We start from the raw sequence: 20500 nt of genomic DNA on the forward strand, positions 1-20500 counted from the left end.
AGCTATCGTATTACTGCCATTTTTTATATTTTTAAATTTTATTCATAACTCTTTAAAAGAGTACATGAACTTAAATAAATCTTATACTAGGATGATTTAGCATGTTTCTTAACTAACGTAGTGTTTGGGAAGATTGTAAGAGATGCAAATAGTATTATCATGTTATTATACTGGGTGTTCAGTCCAAAGTGTGTCATGGCTCACTGTATGTCGTCATGTGGCTAGCCGATGAGCCTAGAGAATTCAATCTTCCCTATATGCAAGAGAAGTTGCCTACCAAGTATGGCTTTCATTCTGAAGAGTACTTACCGATACGTACGGTAACGCCTGTAGTGGCAGGAATGTGAACTGTTTGGAAACACGTACTGAGGTGAGTTTTTTTCTTACTGTCGGGATATGGGGAGAGGGTTAAGACGATTACTTATGTACAGTATTTGCTGACATTAACTTCGACGGTCAACATGGACACGGAGCATTTGATTTGTATTGTGGAATGTTGCCGTACGCAACCGATGATAACAAATACCCTGAGTACGACTTGCCCGCGCAAAACACAGTTCGAAAGAGGTTATGGTAGCACACAGACCGTACAGACCGCCATCTGTTGCTACGACGTTCAAGTTATACCGTACACGTTCCTAAGTTCAGATTGAACGCCTTGATTAATAGGCAATTTCTCTGACATAAAAGCTGAAACTCGCTTCAAATCGCTGACTCACCAACAGTGACGTCATGACACACTTGGAAATGAACACCCAGTATGTGTGTAACAAAAGTACACATTTGTTTGAAATTATGCAAAAGGAAATATTATATCAGAACATAATATATTAGATCATATAATTCTTTTGTGAATTTCACGTATTACATTTCTGTTCTACAGATCTTCCTTCTAATTGTGTTATTTGGAATATTCCACGGAGCTGTATTCCTGCCTGTAGTTCTTAGTCTTATTGGGCCAAAACCATATAATATTTCAACAACTACTAAATCGCAATCTCAAGCACTTCAGGTATACAGTCTCTGTGATGTGGAGCCAAGAAAAGCAGAAGTTAGTTGATGGTAAGTCTGTAAATCATGGCCCTTCGCTAATTCATTCAGCTGTTGAATTTACACAGATATTTTTTATTATTATTTAGATCTATGTGCTGCAAAGTTTTCTAGCAGATATGCTCAATACACTTGATAGTCAGCCGAGTAAAAATAATATTTGCGTTCATTTTCAGCAATGGAGAAGTTAATTGTGATGACTGCCCATCTCGTTATACTCTTAACTAACTGGAAATGAATCTTTTGGGACTGATACAGCATAAAGAAAAAGATACTCATTAGTACCAGCACAAGGAGGACACATTACGCCTTGCATTTTTTAACATACAGCTTCCACTGTGGATGTTGTGTCCTCAAGAGAATGTCTTCCATTAAAACCTGTGCTATCGTATTCTTTCAACTTTGATGCACAGACTATGCTACTACATATATTTTTATATGTTGTTAAAACTGCACTGTGATACTTAATGTATGAGTGGATTGACAATATTATGTATTATAGATATATATTCTAATATTTGTTATATTTATATATTACTAATTGATACAAAATAAAATATGATTTTATAGTCATTTATTATTTGAATTGAATATAAGTTCCTACACTTCTTTTATGAACATATAATTATTTATTCACATGTGATTTTAAAACTTTGTGTGTATTAAGTTCAAGTAACTGGTCAGATATGATGCCTTTTCTATGTACCAGAAGTGATTGTTACTGTGAAAAAGGCTAATCATTTCCTCATGCATTGGTAACAACGAAAAACTGACAGAATTATACCTCCGAGGAAACCTGCTCCAATCCATCTAGACTAGACTAGAGAACATTCTTTAATATCTCTAATGCCCCAGTCTCAAGACTTAACTGTAGCACTTATCCTCCCACTTTCTTTTCATATGCAAATTGATTATTTCATAAATAATTTTCGAAACCATTTTACAAGATATGTCTTTAGAAGTTGGCTCTTAGACCACATTCCATAATCGTAAAATATTTCCCTGTAAGTTCTTATGTATAAGTGTAGCCATTCCATGTTGATTAGAGAATGTTCTCCCATTTCTCTCCTTCCTCGAGATTTCTCCTCTCCCTGAACTTCACTTGACACATCGCGAACACATATATCATCATTCAAATCACACGATTGCATAATCCACTTTGCCAAGAGGTCCAGGTGAATTACTCGAGAATCGGAAAAATTCAGTTCACATATGCTGATTCATTTACTTCCACACAATTAAGCAGTCGTAGATGATACCGAACCTACGCCATTATTCTCACTGGATTTTACCGCCAATCTAACATTACCCCTTCCATTTAATTCCTCCTGGACTTTTTGAGGCGACAACATAAGCCCTCCCTTTCACCATCACCTGAATCCTCATTATGGTGGGGGAACATGTGGCAGTGGTTTATTTTTTCAGAAGAATTGCTCTTTTTGAGAAAAATGGCTAGAAGATAAATTTTGAAATTGGCTAGCAAAGTGTGATGTTGTCGGTGTGGCAAATTGTGTTCTCTATCCAACAGTCTTTTTCATTAGAAGTGGAGGTATTGCTATTGGTATGCAGCGAGAGAAACACAAGCACATATCGGTGGCAGATAACAAAACTGAAACAATAATAGTAATTTCTTTAATGTGAACGATTTGTATGCAGAAAACAACATGGGATACGTTCAGAAACAATACTACATAATCACAATCCAAGATTTATTTTGGTTTTGTTAATTCCAGTTATGTGAATATACACTATTTATATTGGACGCGAAACTTACTGCTTATTGAAACTTCGTAAGTAACCTGATATATCTTTGTATCTTCTTTCTTCAGCAAAATCAAGCGCCGTCTTGTTGAAGCAGGTGATTGAGATATCCGCTCCTTGGTCCAGGAGAAGTCGAACCATATCTAATGTAGTGGCTGAGTGTAGCGGTGTACATCCATTTTCATTTGCCATATTTACAGCTCCCCCAATTTGAAGGAATAGATGCGTCACACGTAAATTATTTGCACTAACAGCAGCAAGTAGAGGAGTGATGCCATCTTGACACAATTGATTGGGATCAGCGCCGTGAGAAAGTAAAAGACGCCCCATCTCTACAAGATCTTGAGAAGCGACTATCTCCATCAATGTACAACCACTTGTGCTTTGAATTTCGAACTTGGAGTCACTTTCGAGCAGCAGACGTGCCATGTTCACAGAGTTCTGACGTACTGCAACATGGATGGGCAGAGATCCGTTGTGACACGCGATATCAGGATCGGCCCCACCATCCAGAAGAAGTCGGGCAATGGTGATGTCATTGTGATAAGCTGCTGTCGCTAATGGCGTGCAGCCATCTTTACGTCGAATATTTACATTTGTTCTATAGTCAAGCAGAAGTCTAACCAATTTAGTTCTACTTTCTTCAGCAGCTAGATGCAGTGGACTCTCGCCGTTCTTACATGGAATGTCAGAATTAGCTCCATAAGACAGCAGAAGGCTCGTCATTTCTACATCATTATGATTAACTGCCAAAGCCAAAGATGTGCAGCCATCTCTTAGCCTAACATTGATATCAGATCCTTTTTGTAGGAGCAGGCTTGTCAAATTGCAATGGCCGTAATCCACGGCAACGTGAAGCGGTGTATATTCACTTTTACATGCAAGGCTTAAATTATTTATTTGGTTTAATATAATGTTGACCATATTCTCTCGATTTCGATAAATCGATTCTGTCAATAAGAAACAATAATATTTTGGCAAATTGCTCTGGTCAAATCCATTCTCAAGGAGTATTCTCGTCATTTCCACGTAATTGTTCTTTACAGACACATAGACAGGTGTTTGGCCATTGTTACACTGCACGCTCGAGTTTGCTCCACGAGACAAAAGAATACGCGCTATTTCTCTATTATCCTTCGATGCTGATTGATACAGTGGCGTGCAGCCATCATCACGTCGTGGATCTGCACTACTGTTATTCTCAAGCAGAAGTCGTACAATTTCGCTGCGACTTAATTCAACAGCAAAATGAAGCGGTGTCCACTTATTAAAATTCGCTGAGTTGACATCTGCATTTTCGTTTAACAGAAGTCGAGTGAGTTGTGAGTGTCCTCCTCTCACTGCCTTGTGCAGAGCCGTTTCCCCAGCCTGGTCCTGTGCGTTAATGTCCGCCCCATTATCCAACAACTGACGCACGACACTTGTCCAACCTTGTGATGACGCAATGTGAAGAGCAGTCTGTCCGCGAGTCTTCACCAATTCTTTAATATTGTTACTACTTAAAAGTTCTTCTCTGGTGAAATTATTTTCCATGGAAATGGCTGCATGTGAGAAGAATGTCTGGAAATTTTCGTCTTCTGAGCTTTCACCCTGTAAAAATAATAATTGTTGTGTACCTTACACACACACACAATAAACACTAAATACCGCTTTCCAACATGAGGGCATAATTTACTAGTCAAAACAAGTATAGGTGGAATAAAAATTCACTCTCTGTCGTCTTTCATTTTTTTCCGCGCAAATTGTACTTCTGCTAGCCCAGATCACATGTAACAGATTGATCAACCTTATGGACTTTGAAGGCAACAACTTTGATCAATTTTACTATGCTGCCATCTAGCGACTGCAGAATAAATCACGTTATAACTCCCATTTGAATTGCATGGAGCACTGTACTTCCATCTAGTGGTCGTAACCAATCGACAGTGGCAATACTGGTGGTTGTTCTCTTCCACATGTCTCTGTTTTTAATATGGGGATGGCCAATTTGTTATATACGTGATCAGGGCTGCTAGTAACGCGGCTGTATAATCCTTGGACTCCAACTTCCCAAAATATATCCTTGTTGATTATCTCACCTCCCAGATTAATATTTCGTTCATTTACACAGAGTACTCTACACAGGTTTAGGGCATATCCAGATATGTAAAGTGGTTATTTTGAACATTATCTCTGCAGAACTGCCCGTCTTGTCTGATATTTTCCCCAGAATGTTTGCCATACCTCCTGCTGAAGACAATAATTCTTTCTTGTCCTAGGATCGAGTAGCCTACAAGTAGCTACACATCACATGTTGTAAATATTTCAGGTGATCTGTTTCTTCAATTTCAATAACCATGCCATGCTTCAATTACGCCAATTACCCAACACGATCGCTCGGGATTTACTTCAATTCTCCGTAATTATTATTATTAGCATGATACTTCCTAACTTCAATTTCATCGTTGCTATATCCTTTATCATGACCAGGTGTTTGTAGGCAGAATTTGGTATCCAGTCTGTATAATATTTGATAATGTTTAGATTGTGTGATTCTCAAAATTTGAAAATACACGGCAATGACATTCATCTGTAACTAATTAATATTCATTTATTTCTTTCAAACTGTTTCTAAAAAAAAAAATAAAAGTCATTACACAGCTAGTAAAAAATGGCGTAAAATATTTACAAAAATGTTGTCAGTGGAAAACTCAAGGATAACAAAAATAAAGCCACTATGTTTTTAGTGGTATTATTTTGCAGGGAGAACCTATTGAAATTGATACCCATATGGCATAGAAATAAAGTCTTTGGCTAATACCTTGGACACCTGAGTTCTTACTTCCAATCCAGTGTTACTACGCCCTGACCTATTTCTAGTTGGACTAAAATTTCTATTTTGTGGCACACAAATGAATGAAATGTGTTATGGCTACATGCCAAGTTGTTCGTGTTGGCTCTTAGCAGAGGTTCGAGTGGCCGAAGGTGCTGCATCTGTAGAGAAATGTAGCCTGTTGAGCAAAGAGCTGTGATTAAATGCCTGCAAAAGAAGGGAATGTCTCTACCTCAAATTCACCGAGATATGACGGGTAACTTGGAAGAAGCTACTGTTTCTTATGGTAGATTAAAAATATGGTATCGAATGTTTAAATGTGGAAGAACATTATGTGAAGATGAACATGGTGGTGGCCCTTCAAGAACTATAAAAACAGCAGAAAACATAAATAAAATGCATGATTTAGTGCTGCAAGATCGATGAATCACTATCAGAGATATAGAGAAGAAACAGACTTCTCATATCATTGTGTGCACAATATTTTGATAAACGAATTGGGCATGAAAAGAATAACTGCAAGGTGTGCCTCGAATGTTGACGCTGATGCAATAACGACAAAGAGAGACAAAAAAAAAAATTCTTCAACGATATGTGACTATGGATGAGGCATGAGTTCACCACTATGACCCTGAAACCAAAATTCAAAGTATGGAAAGGAAACATAAGGATTCACTGAACTCTAAAAAGATTCAAGGTGCAGCCATCAGCAGGCAAGGTTTTGCTCTTTGTTTTTTTTGGGATGCCCAAGGTGTTATTTTGACAGACCTTTTGCAGAAAGGAGCCACAATAATAGGACTTTATTGTGCAAATTTAATTGAATAATTGCGGGATGCTATCAAGGAGAAACGTCAAGGCAAGTTGAGGTGAAAGATTCTTTTCCACCAAGACAATGCTCAAAGTCACAAGTCCTTAGTTGCAATGGCTGCAATTCCAACAGCAGGATATGAATTTCTGGACCATCCACCCTATTCACCAGATCTGGCATCCAGTGACTTCAGGTTATTCCCAAAACTCAAAGAACACCTGCATGAGAAGGAATTTTCATCCAATAATGAAGTCATGCAGTCTGTAAACCAATGGTTTGCAGAGGTTGGACAAACTCTATTCCAGAATGCTCGGGAAATGTTAGAGTGTCACTGGGAGAATTGCATCAATCTACTAGGGGACTATGTGGAAAAATGAGGTAAGATTATTTTTTTGTCAACTATAAGTGGGTCAGGACTACAGCATAGGGATCAACCCTCGTATTTATTGATTTTTGTGTAGAGCTTCTTTAACTTAGTGCACTTCTGTCAGAGCAAAACGGTACTTTCAGACTCCACAGAGCTCAATGAATACTCGACTAACTATACAATACTGGGCACTCTAGTCAATCCTAGATATTTCTCACTGTGTTCTAGAAGCTACACACTTAGCGTTTCTAAGTTATATTTGTTAAACTAAATGCCTGTTAATTGCCCTGGAACTTACTTGTAAATGATACGTTTTCTGTGCATTTTGCAATTTCTTGTTCATATTCAATAGATGCATATTGTCTCTCAGTAACTTGATTTCCCTTGTCTTGCTGTTGTGGATTTCTTGTATTAAATAGCTTATCCTGTGCTTCTCGTTCTTCAGTTCTTCTATTAACTCCAGTGTATGTTCTGTTGAATTTTCAATCTGCAAGTAAAACACCTCTTAATTAAACATAGACCTACACACATAGGTACTGGTATGTATGTATGTGTGTATGTGTGTGTGTGTGTGTATATATATATATATATATATATATATATACGAGGCGCATCCAGAAAGTAAGTTTCCCGATTTTTTCCCCTTGAAAGTAAACGTAATTAGCCATATCAATTGCGCATGCGTAACAGATCTATGACGTATCAATCATATGCCAGCTGGACAGGTCCCGCCTGGTGCCAGTAGCGTGGCAGCAGTGGTCCGAAATGGAAGCTCTTATTCCTTCTCCCGCTGCCTGCGAGGTTCGTTCGGTGATAAAGTTCTTTAATGCACAAAGCATTGTGCCAATTGAAATTCATCGGCAGCTCTGTCAGGTCTATGGGCCGAACATCATGAGTAAGCAGATGGTGCGTCGCTGGTGTAGGCACTTTTCCGAAGATCGTCAAAGTGTCCATGATGAAGAGCACAGTGGGTGACCGTCCCTCATCAATGATGATCGTGTTGAGCTGGTGCAGCAGTGCATCATGGAGAACCGTCGCTTCACGATTACGGAGCTGAGCAGTCATTTTCCGCAGATATCGCGATCCTTGTTGCATGAGATTGTCACTAAGCACCTGCTGTTCAAAAAAGTATGTGCCAGGTGAGTGCCGAAAAACCTGACACCCGAACACAAAATGCAACGTTTAGGAGCAGCACTGACATTTCTGCAATGGTATCACGATGATGGCGACGAGTTCCTCGACAGGATCGTCACAGGCGATGAGACTTGGATTTCGCATTTCACTCTGGAAACCAAGCAGCAGTCAATGCATTGGCGGCATAGTGGATCTCCGGTCAGGACGAAATTCAAACAGACGCTGTCGGTACGGAAAGTGATGTGCACGGTGTTCTGGGACAGGAAGGGCATTCTGCTCATTGACTTCCTTCCAAGAGGTGAAACAGTGAATGCTGACCGTTACTGTGAAACACTGCGAAAATTGCGACGTGCCATTCAAAACAAGAGGCATGGAATGCTTACTGCAGGTGTTGTACTCCTCCATGACAATGCTCGTCCACATACGGCTCGGCGCACAGCAGCTGTTTTGACGGAATTTGGCTGGGAGTTGTTTGATCACCCACCCTACAGTCTTGATCTTGCTCCCAGCGATTTTCACGTTTTCTTGCACCTCAAGAAATTCCTGTCCTACGGTGAGCGTTTTGGCAATGACGAAGAGCTGAAGATGTCTGTCACACGCTAGTTCCATTCACAGGCGGCAGAGTTCTACGACAGAGAGATACAAAAGTTGATCCCACGATACGAAAAGTGTCTCAATTCTGATGGTGGCTATGTTGGAAAATAGCTGAAATATTGCTGTACCTGTTGCCAATAAATGTTTTCCTGAAAGTGTGTGTTCTTTTTTTTTTAAAAATAGGGAAACTTACTTTCTGGATGCGCCTCGTCTATACATATATATATATATATATATATATATATATATATATATATATATATATATCGAGTGAACCATAAGTAATTAATTTCGGAGGGTTATTCCTTTAAATATTTCAAATAAATAAGTTTAATACAATTTTGCTCATTTTTGTTCCATTTTCGAGATAAAAATTGTTGTAGGCTATATGAAACATTTCATAATGTTTTTGGGAACGCCATTGATTTAATTCCCGATATTCTCTGTCGATTAAAGAGAGCAGGGTATTGTGGTAATACATGATTGAAAGAATTTTAGTTTTGTCCTTTAAATATGCAGAAAGTTGATCTGAACAAATGCAATATTGTAAAATTCCCATGCAGAATGAAAAGTTACATTCGCTCGGATCAAATTTCTGCACATTTAAAGGGCAAATCTAAAATTATTTGAATAGTTTATTGTCATAGTACACTGCTGTCTTAAATTGACTGAACATATTGGAAATTATATCAATGGCTTTCCCAAAACACGCTATGAAATTTTTCACATAAAACAATTTCTATCTCGAAAAGGAAGCAAAAACTAGCAAAATTGTATTAAACTTTTTTGTTTTAAATATCTCAAAGAATAATCCCGAAAATTAATGACATTACTTACGGTTCACTCTATATACAAGCTGAAAATATGTTTTTTTTTTTTTGTGTGTTACTTTTCAAAGGCCGGTGCCTGTTTCCATCTTAAGTTAACCTGTGTCCATCCTTTATCCCCTCTCCACAAAAATATTGAATGTGGAGTAATAGAATTTGTTTCTGGACAACTCCAAACGTACTCACATAATTAATTCTATATTTAGCTCAAAGAAATTCCTTATTTAGCTGTACAAAGTGATGAATTCACGAAACGGTCTGGCTGAGGGATTCTCTCTCCTCCTGAAGATATTTGAGATGCATGTAATTTATTTTAGGTACCACTGCATTTCATGGGAGTGGTTCCATGCAAGCATTAATATAGTAAAAATTATAAACTGCAGGAGACAATACATGTATCTCATGGTCACAGAGACTGAAGTGCTATGTTCCAATTGAACAATTGGCAAACGAACAATTTAGGTACGAAACTCACCACAATGCCAATAAAGGATTGTAGTGATAGGATATAAATGCAATGCATAGAGTGTACCTAATATTATTTAACTCTAGCTCTTAATACATATTGTAATCGTCATTGAAGAGGAAAGGGGAAGGAAGATGTTTGAGTTGTTTGAATTTGTGGCTGGATATTTTTGTACCAGTATTGTATTTTATTATTTTATGTAATATTTGGCTTGGCCAGGTCGCTACGAGGTCTAAGGCATGCTTCCGTTAGGCATCATGGTCCAAAGGTCCGAATCCCTCCTCGGGTATGGATGGTCATCCTTTGTTTATTTGTTGTTCTGTAAGTGTTCCTGAAGGCCCCTATAATCTGCTGACCACAGACTAGGGGAGGCTCAGTCATTGTTTAGTGTGGTGCAGAAGAAACAATTCCCTCTCCTACAGGCATTGGTGTCTAAATCATAAAATAGGAGAAGGTTAAATGAAAAGATTTAGAAGGAGTGAGGTGGCAGAATAACGATCTTGTTAAGAACCTGGATTCACTTGGCTTGGCTGGTAATACACAGTAAGAACCCTTGTCATCCACCACTAAGGAGTAGTGGTCAGCATGTCTGAATACGAAACTAGCATTTCAAATCCTGGTTGGAATAGATTATAGGTTTGAGGTTTTTCCTCAAATATTTCGAAGCAAACTACTGGACAGTTTTTGGCATTGAACCTTCGGGTTCACTTTGCCATAATTATTTTCAACTTTATAATATATAACATCATTCAATAGTTTCAGCTCAACAAAGGATCATGCAGTATGTAGTATCAATGACTTACATGTAGATGGCATTTTTGTGAAGAGGTTTCGGAACTGAGTGGTGGGTAAGTTGAATAGATAGATGGTACGAAACAGTGAATCATGATACATACAATACACAATAAGCCTTGTGTACCTTCCCTGACAAGAAAAATTAGGATACAGACACTTGCTGCCTTGCTTTCTGACATTGTTTTTGAGAGAGTCTTATAATAATAATAATAATAATAATAATAATAATAATAATAATAATAATAATAATAATAATAATAATAATAAAAATAACAATGATGTTGATGAGGAGGAGAAGAAGAAGAAGAAGAAGAAGAAGAAGAAACTCCACGAATGATTAAGGAAAACACGGGAATTTTACTTGACGCAAGTAAAGAGATAGGTTTGAAGGTAAATCTCGAAAAGACAAAGTAGGCTATATGATTATGTCTCATGACCAGATATTGTACGAAATGGAAATATAAAAATTGGAAATATATTCTTTGAAGAGATGTACATAATTGTGATGGTCATAATGATGATGATGATAATAATAATAATAATAATAATAATAATAATAATAATAATAATAATAATAATAATGGATAAGAAGTAATTATGCCTGAGTGGTATTACCAAACATAAACATAACTGTACAAACAATAACCCGTGGACTGTTAAAAATACCCAGTACTTTCTGCCCCCTGTTTCCTTCATCCCATTGTGTAAAGAAAGTCAAATTATCACTTTCTGTGCATCAATTAAATATTTCTGCATTTTAATTTTTTTACGTTCTAATTTTACCTCTAATTAAATTTTGTTTTAGCCTAGGTGATGTACACATTTAATATGAATCATATATCTAACAGCACTAATATTTACTATTAGTACCGGTAACATCTGCCTTCAGCACATCTGGACAAAGAATTGACGCTGCTTACCTTGAATAAGTTCTGTCCACTTGAATTGAAAGTTCTGGCACTGCCGCTGCATCCTATTTCCTCATCAGAGTCTGTGTAATTCTCACTGTGATCCTTGGTTCCTTGTCTCTGTCCCTCAGATAGTGTTAATTTGCCAAATTCATTGCAACTGTCTTCTTCTAAGATACTTTCTAGCGTTTGGTCTGTGCACGCTGCTCCTGTCTTATGGCATGGAGCATGGTGAAGGAACTGTAGAAGAAGGAGCTGGATCTGTGCCTGTATTTGGGGATACATGGACGGCTGCGGCTGGATTCCTAGAAGCTGCATGTTTGACTCCATTTCTATTCCAATCCTAAAATCATATAGTATTGGAGAATTACTATGCTTTGGCCAATAAGAAAGGATTAAGAAGGCAGAGGTGATCGTCTCCTTGAAGATAATTCATTCACTGTGTCTCAGAAGAATCTTGCGAATGGCCAACTTGAGAAATCTTAAAGACTTACTGGTGACAATTAAATACAAATAGAGCATAAGGCAACATTTTTCGAGGCACTGCACAGTGGGTCAAGACGCAAATCTAGCTGGACAAAATTAATAACTTATATTCTATCTAAGAGGTTTTCATGAAATTTTACAAAGGAGTTACAGGTGGTATATATATATTTTTTTGTGTATGAACTCTCATTACGTTTGTGTAAGAGGAAATACTCCTTTCTAGGGGTGGTTTTAGATAAAATTAATTACTTTTCTCTTACCTAGCAGATTTTCATGAAAATTTAAACAGAAGTATTTTTAGTTGGTTATTTAACGACGCTGTAAAACTACGAGGTTATTTAGCGTCGATGAGATTGGTGATAGCGAGATGGTATTTGGCGAGATGAGGCCGAGGATTCACCACAGACTACCTGGCATTCACCTTACAGTTGGGGAAAACCTCGGAAAAAACCTAACCAGGTAATCAGCCCAAATGGGGATCGAACCTGCTTTCGAGTGTAACTTCAGACTGGCAAGCGCCTTAACCAACTGAGCCATGCTGGTGGCTTAAACAGAAGTTACAGGGAGCATATACATTATTTGTGTACAAACTCTCACTACGTTTGTGTTAGAGAAACTACCCCTTTAGAGGGGTGGTTTTAGAGAAAATTAATAATTTTTCTCCTACATAACAGACTTTCATGAAACTTTGTGCAGGCGTTACAGATAGCATAAATTGTTTGTGTACAAGTTCCTATTACCTTTGTGTGGGAGTAACTCTCCCTTTATAGGAGTGGTTTCAGGCAAAATTAATAACTTTCCTATTGTCTAACAGAAAATTTTCTTGAAAACTTCTATAGGAGTTACAAGTAGTATATATATATATATATATATATATGTGTGTGTGTGTGTGTGTGTGTGTTTGCGCGCGTGCGTGCGTGTTTTTTTTTAGTTCTTGTTGTGCAGAGACAAGAGGTTGAAGTTCCCTTCTTTTAGGCCTACTACTACATTCACGGAATAGCTTCCTGAGTCTTCCTAGAGATGAGGTGGATGGGGTAGATACAGCTTCTGTTTTTCTAGCGAGAATTGCATCATATATCGATTTAAAAAATGTATTTAGATTTTTTTTTTTCAATCAATCGGAATACTTAATACGAAATTTTGTTTACTTCTATGAATCTGTTTCCACTGATGGCTGAAATTAACTACAAAATCATTTAGATTCCTTTCTAAGCATTTGTATACACCTTCAGAATATTCCTGTATTCCTATTTTTATTTCTTTTTCCAGAATCTTCGAGTCCAGTTTTTCAAATAATAACTGGTACCACACCAAACTCTAAAATGCAAAATAAATAACTAAGTAAGTTACAAGAATGTATAAATGATTTGATCACAATTTCGATCGTGATGCGATATGACGCAGTATGTTAAAAGTCCCGTCAGAAACATTTAATGTGAAATAATTGTTAAGTTTCTTATAGAAGTAATGTTATTGAACTTACTTTATAGTTCACTCTGTATTTATTCTGTATAATACATCTACAATACTGACTGATAAAACTATGGCATTTTAGCAACTCACTTCAAGCAAGGTGGAGGTTCTACTTTCGAATGTAGAAACTCGATCTGATGATATCTCAAACATTACTGACTTGTATTATCTTCAATATATAGAGTATGGCAGTTGTACCCGATTATCATGTTTCAGGGTCAGGTTACCATGAACTATGACACAGTTACAGTATTTCGCAACGTATATAAGCCGTCATAATGCAAATAATCGACTCACATAGATATAGTAAGCCTATTAGTAGGTGCACTCTAAGCACCACCTGAGATCCATTACCGGTACATAAAAGCATGTAATAGTGCTTTACAAATAAATTTGACTATAACTAATGCAAATCAGAAAAATGTTCTGTAGATGCTTGTTATACAATCACTATGGACATTGGTATTGTTATGTATGCAAATTTGGATTAATCTTTTTAAGTGAAGCCGACAACATATTTTGAAGTATGGTACTCTGTAACAAATTAGGTACCGTAGGTAAATACTTGATTCTAGTGGCGAATTCAGGACTGCGCTATTAGGGGGCTTTGGTGGAGAAGTACACATTTCATTTATTTATTTATTCATCATTTATTTATACTGGCAGAGTTGGGTCATAGGGCCTTCTCTTACACTCCATCAGGTCACAAAGTACAAAGCACATTCTATTACTCTCCAATTTTGCAAAAAAAAAAATGATGTAGGTATATATCTGAAACTTACTTCGTAACATTCCGGAAACAATTTTCTCATAGTAGGCCTATTTCAATTTCTGCTCTACAAGGTCACAACCTATCCTTACTGATTGTTCATGGTTTAATTTGTTAGCTTCAATTAGGTTTTTTTTTTCTTGTCTAGATGGTGCAGAAAAAAAACTGAATCATATGCCATTCAGTAGGCCTCTTAATTTTTAATGTTAGAGATATTTACATTGACAAGTAATTTTTTTTCTTTGTACAGAGGAGGGACCCGAAGGCTTATACTGCAGCATCAGGCTTATTGTGCTTACCACTTCTATTCTTTAATATTTTAATGTACTGAAGTACATATGATATTTCCATGCAGATATTCTGCATCATCATATGATGAAAGAGTAATGGAACGGAGAAAAATTCTCTTCGTGATTTAAGATGGCGCTTATTCCGTCAGATCCCGGCCAACTAGTCACTCATAACGAGTGCACCTCAGCACATGTGTGGACTTCAGTCCTACGTTCATAGACATCTATGATGTAGTGCAGAGGGCGGCCACTAGAGGGAACCCAAGAGTTGGAACTTAAACTGAGACGATTCTGTCCGACACTGGGATGGGTATCCGGTGTGGCTTAGTGGATAAAGCATCAGCACGTAGAGCTGAAAACCCGGGTTCAAATCCCGGTGCCGGAGAGAATTTTTCTCCGTTCCATTACTCTTTCATCATACTTCTATTCTTGTGAATGATTGGGAAGCCAAACAGCCGTGCTCTTGTATGTACAAGTAGTACAGCAAGCTGCACCGTGAACTTAACCCCAGCTATTGTATGGATGATGGTGATGATATGTGATTTAATGATGGAAAAAGTAATGTAGGGAAAAATATTATATTGTGTGAGGCGCAAGGAAAGAAGCTTATTAATCCTTATGAAGCTTTGCCAACCAGGGAATCACCGCTCAAATTTAAAACCATGGCATAGCTGGAGGGAAGCAAGTTGGGTGTAGGCCTCCTCATTAACCAAGGATACCTATTTTAGATAAACTAACTTACTTACTTACAAATGGCTTTTAAGGAACCCGCAGGTTCATTGCCGCCCTCACATAAGCCCACCATCGATCCCTATCCTGTGCAAGATTAATCCACTCTCTATCATCATATCTCACCTCCCTCAAATTCATTTTAATATTATCCTCCTATCTACGTCTCGGCCTCCCCAAAGGTATTTTTCCCTCCGGTCTCCCAACTAACACTCTATATGCATTTCTGGATTCACCCATATGTGCTACATGCCCTGCCCATCTCAAACGTCTAGAATTTTAGATACACACTATGTTTTTTATTATTCTACAGAAAAATAATTGAAACGCACTTGTCATATGAAAGTTGAGTACTGTATATTTATCTTTTAGTTTTTTTCTTTTCTTTTTTGTAATTTTGCCGTTTCATTATCATTTGTTTCTGATTAAATTCACAAATATTAATATGGTTCAAAGTATTCACCTCTATATATATATATATATATATATATATATATATATATATATATATATATATATTGTTTACCAATTCCAGAATTTCGTCGTCTTTGACCACAATATCATCTTTTCCTTTTTCATAGTTCGAAACATAGTAAACAATTTTATTCATAATTTCATTATATATAATGCAGCTTGGGAAGTATTTCATTGATGCTAAATATCCTAGTAGTTGATACAGCATCGTTAAATGATCTACTAAAAAAAGATGTGGGGAGATGTAATATTTTGAAAATAATTGAACTTGTATACAGAGTGTAAAGGGTAAAGTGCCATTATTTTAACTAATGATTATCCATGTCATAAGGAAGAAAAAAATGTCCTTAAAATATTTTTATAAATGTAATCTTCATCTTACGATGTAACAGAGTCGCCAGTATGAAAGGATAATTCCAAGCCTTTGCCGTGAGACGAACTCGATAGCTCAGTGGTAGAGCTCCTGACTGGAGAACAGGAAGTCGCAGGTTCGATTCCCGCTCGAGGTTGTGAAATTTTTCTTTCATACCATGGCATGATTGTGACTATAATAGTATTTAAATTCATTATTTTTATAATTTCAATATTTAACTAATTATTAAAGTTTACAATGATATACGCTTTGCAATGTCGCTGGAAGGGGAGGAGGGAGTTTAGAATTGCACAGTACACCTCAAGCAGGGAGGAAGGGGTTTAGAAGTACATAGTACAGCTCAAGCAGGTGCAGACATACCCGTACAAAACAGATGCTCTATTCTAATGCAGGAGCGACCATGACAATACTGTTGTTTACATAAAACGAGCAGCAAATACAAACTTTCAATCTCGTTAATAGAACATTATGGCAAATATACATTTTATGTAACAATATTGATCCATTTCTTAATTTTACGTCTAAAGCATAAACAATAATGGTTTTCTGCACAAAATCACACGAACTTTTTTTCTAATGCAACATTTTAGTCTCTTCAGCTTCGGTAAAGCAGTATAATTTTTAAACAAATTTCTGGTTGTGTGATTGTCAAAACTGGGTAAGAGACTTTTAGTTTCTAATAATCTTTGAGAAACTGCTACAAAAGTTCGCTGATTAGGTAACCTTCTTTGAGGAAAATGTTGACGGTACATCCTTCTTGCCTCACTTGAATTACGACGACTTTCTCCATAAATTAATAACATATGGTATTCATAAACTGTGAATGACATTGTAAGTTGTTTATCGAATACCCTGTACTGAACTGTCATCCCCTCGGCAGTAGAGCTATGGACACAAAGCTTAAATTCAGCTGACACGTACTTACGTCTGTCCGGAGTACCTACTGCCTGCTGAATGTTGCCACGTCTCTCACTCCAGAATATTAACAAATTTAAGCATGCATTTTTATTTAATTTCACGAAAACGTAATAGAACACACAAATATATATTTAAACTAATATTAACTCTTTGCTAGATATACCTACTGATATAATTGTTTTCGTAATTTCACTAACGATATAAGCAGTATAACGCAAATAAATAACAACATAAATATTTTTTTTCTGGGAAAACTATCAAGTTTTGACTCTATGTTGTATGGACATTTTTTGATCCTGTAGACCGTCCCTGACGACTGTGAAAAGGACGGCACTTATACCCCTTACACTCTGTATATGACATCGTAAAAATTACCAAGAATATTCATGCCCGTGTGCACCATTCTCGATTAAAATTTGACCATGGTTAAGTCGGCACTTGACCATCTTCAACGCCAATTTGCGGAGTATCAATCTTGATCAAAGTTAAACAAGCCAGTTGATGATGATCAAATTTGATCACGGGTGTGGGACCGATTATCTTGAATTGAACATGGTCAAGTCGAGAAAACCAACATGGCGGCACGATTTGACGTACTTGGAACTGAAGATGAAATGATGTATCTTGAACACGCAAATCATTGCGGAAATAACAGAATTGGTGTTATTGTAGAAAGAGTAAGTTTGTAGATGAATAATAAAAATGTTCCTTTTTTATCAAAATAGGCTAATGTTTTATATATGTTTCTGCTTTGGAAGATCGGGACTTCACTTGAGGACAAAATATTATTTAGGCCTAATTGTCCAATTTTGTTAACATAATAATAAAGTAGTTATTCTATGCCGGTAATAATATAGCAAAACTAAATGACCATTTTGTAGAATGCGAGATTATCACTTATTAGCTATAGATTTACCGTTTGAAACTATTAAGACCTACATGACGTTTTGGATAGTTAGGCTATTTACGATTGAATTAAGAGAAATTACACGGTACCTTCCTTTCCCTCTTACTCCAAAATTCCAACCTTGTGAACACAAAATAAATGGATAAATTTCAGAACAAGGATACTTTCCTTTCCCTCTTACTCCAGAATTCCAACCTTGTGCACACAAAATAAATTGGCACTAAAAACTTCCTTTTCGTATGCATGATGGTGCGTATTCGACATACACAGACCAGATGAATTGCTTTTTTTTTTTTTAAATAATTGTTAGCGAGGTATCCGTATACTGAAATTTTCCAAATAAATTATTGGCACTGAAATGTGTCTTTTTCGTAAGCAAGCTGATGAGCATTCGACAAACACAAATCTGCTCTTTTTAGTATCCTATTTCAAGATAATTGTCAGTGAGGTACCCGTATACTGAAATTTTCCCAATTATTATCAATAATATGAAATAACCACTGTATAAATTACGTTACAAATTATGTGGAATTATGTAAACACGTATAACTCATGTGAATTGTGAGGTTAAATCCAACCAGGTAGCCTGCTTTTCTCTTAGAGAACTTCCGTCAGTACTTTTATTCTGTAATATGGATGCATAATTGCTGACGAGTTCTAAAGGAATTCCCACTTCGAACTGTGAGAAGTTCGGTGCTCTTTTCTTTTTTTCTTCCATGATTATTGAAACTTGTTATTTGAAAACTGCGAGGATGTTTGAAAGCAGTCCGACAAACAAAAACGAAGCGATAATTGACAGAGTGCGTTCGTTCGCTGTTTTATACGCGGTAACCTAGCGCTCAGATGATTCTTCTCAAGCGAGCGTACCGTCAGCTGACGGTACTGAGTTGATCGAGGGAAAATGTCGGTGCACCGCATCTGTAACTTGATCATTGTCAAGAATTAACCATGTTTCCGTGATTGCTGATAAACGGGCTAGATGATCGAGAATGGTGCACACGGCCATCAGATACTTTGTTAAGCTGAAGAGAAACTACTTTTTACATTGGAGCTTTCCAGTCTGCTGCATAACCCCGAACATAAAGGACTAATTTAATACGAAAAAAATTCGTACCGGCACCGGGAATCGAACCCAGGACCTCTCAGCTCTGCGCGCTCTTTCCAACTGAGCTATGCCGGGACACGATCCACGGCGCCGGCCGAACCCCTCTCGTAGAGGACTAAGTTATATATTATTCAGGTTTCCTGTCCCTAGGCCGGTTGCCGTTTTCGTGGTTAGGAAGTCCTGTCAACTCCAATCTTTCATGCTACTATCCCCCACACCAGGGGAAACATGATGTAGCTCGTGTTGACAAGATCGCTTTTCACCCTCAAGTGGGGTATCTGCAAGGAGATTTACTATTTATTTATTTATTTAACTAATGAGTACGCATTAAATTTATAAAACAAAAATGTTTCTAGCCTCTATCGTAAGAGCCAGGCTCCGTTACCATTATACAGAGTAGAAGTGAAATAGTCCTGCAGATTGAAAGGGACGATAGAGTAGGCCTACACTTAAATGAATAGTAAACCTATATTTTCGTTTCTTTTGTAATGGCAGCTAGGAAGTTCGTATCGTAATTCCGATGTTAAACTTAGATTGTAACGGAACCGAATGCATAGCAGCACGAGATGTCAACATTTAACGAAAAATAATCGGGGATAAAAAATAAACGTGTTACACAATCCTGTTTGCATAATTATTTAATAACAGATGAGTTTACTTTTTTGGAATCATGCATAATATTCACATTGCGGAAATAATACAATAACAGAATAGCTCACTTTGTTCAGAACCTAAAATATTAATATAAATTAACAATATTCTTCAAACTATTCACGACTCTACACAGCTCCGCAGAATGCCACTATGCGTTGTTTCTGAACATACTGTGAATCATCTGTAGCGAGGCGCGGGACATATTCCTCGCTATACTCAACTGAAAGCTACTGCTCTGGTACCAACTTCCTACCTATGCTCGGTAGCATAGCGTTCTAATCAGGGGTGTGTAAAGTGGTGGAATATGGAGACTACCTAGTAGGTTTCGTTTTAATTTCCAAGAAACATGGGAACAAGACTATTTTGTTATTATGAATAAAGGTAAAATTCAATGCCTCGGCTGTTCATTTGAGATTTATATAAAATATAATATCAGACGGCACTTCGATCTTAAACATAAGAAACAACAACGTTTACTACTGAGTATGAGTCGGATGTAGTAGAGAAGGCAAGACCTGTCCTGTGGTCTTATTACGCACCGTGGCTATATCACCAGTAGAGTCCACGCCTGTGGAGTAACGGTTAGCGCGTCCGGCCGCGAAACCAGGTGGCCAAGGTTCGATTCCCGGTCGGGGCAAGTTACCTGGTTGAGGTTTTTTCCGGAGATTTCCCTCAACCCAATATAAGCAAATGCTGGGTAACTATCGGTGCTGGACCCCGGACTCATTTCACCGGGATTACCACCTTCATCTCATTCAGATGCTAAACAACTTAAGATGTTGATAAAACGTCGTAAAATA

The 20500-nt window shown here is 37.3% G+C and overlaps 2 protein-coding genes across 8 annotated transcripts in view; one reads left to right on the forward strand and one right to left on the reverse strand.

Moving 5' to 3' along the window:
- The window catches only part of LOC138707577 (patched domain-containing protein 3-like), a 175806-nt gene extending 174183 nt beyond the window's left edge, over positions 1 to 1623 (forward strand). For all 6 annotated transcript variants that reach the window (XM_069837175.1, XM_069837174.1, XM_069837176.1 and 3 more), the window contains 2 exons: positions 884 to 1062; positions 1227 to 1623. In XM_069837175.1, the coding sequence (XP_069693276.1) occupies positions 884 to 1060 (177 nt within the window). In that variant the 3' untranslated portion in view covers positions 1061 to 1062; positions 1227 to 1623. The remainder of the gene's footprint in view (positions 1 to 883; positions 1063 to 1226) is intronic.
- On the reverse strand, positions 809 to 13671 carry LOC138707579 (ankyrin-1-like). Of its 2 annotated transcripts, none has more exons than XM_069837180.1 (4): positions 13572 to 13671; positions 11535 to 11865; positions 7097 to 7285; positions 809 to 4401 (listed from the first exon to the last, which is right to left on the reverse strand). In XM_069837180.1, exons 2-4 carry the CDS (start codon positions 11850 to 11852, stop codon positions 2821 to 2823), a joined length of 2088 nt encoding a protein of 695 aa, XP_069693281.1. In that variant the 5' UTR covers positions 11853 to 11865; positions 13572 to 13671; the 3' UTR covers positions 809 to 2820. The 2 variants fall into 2 exon arrangements, with proteins under 2 accessions (XP_069693281.1, XP_069693282.1); XM_069837181.1 differs by having other exon boundaries at positions 13492 to 13620.
- Between the last annotated feature and the right edge of the window lie 6829 nt (positions 13672 to 20500).

This window comes from Periplaneta americana, chromosome 10 (genome assembly GCF_040183065.1).
Source record: "Periplaneta americana isolate PAMFEO1 chromosome 10, P.americana_PAMFEO1_priV1, whole genome shotgun sequence".
NCBI lineage: Eukaryota > Metazoa > Arthropoda > Insecta > Blattodea > Blattidae > Periplaneta > Periplaneta americana.

Excerpts from the sequence above, each read along its gene's own strand:
- LOC138707579 (XM_069837180.1), bottom strand. The coding sequence starts at position 11,852 with ATGGAGTCAAACATGCAGCTTCTAGGAATCCAGCCGCAGCCGTCCATG. Across the intron at positions 7,286-11,534 it reads GTGGACAGAACTTATTCAAG|ATTGAAAATTCAACAGAACA; the intron begins GTAAGCAGCGTC and ends TTTTACTTGCAG. Across the intron at positions 4,402-7,096 it reads AGAAAACGTATCATTTACAA|GGTGAAAGCTCAGAAGACGA; the intron begins GTAAGTTCCAGG and ends TTATTTTTACAG.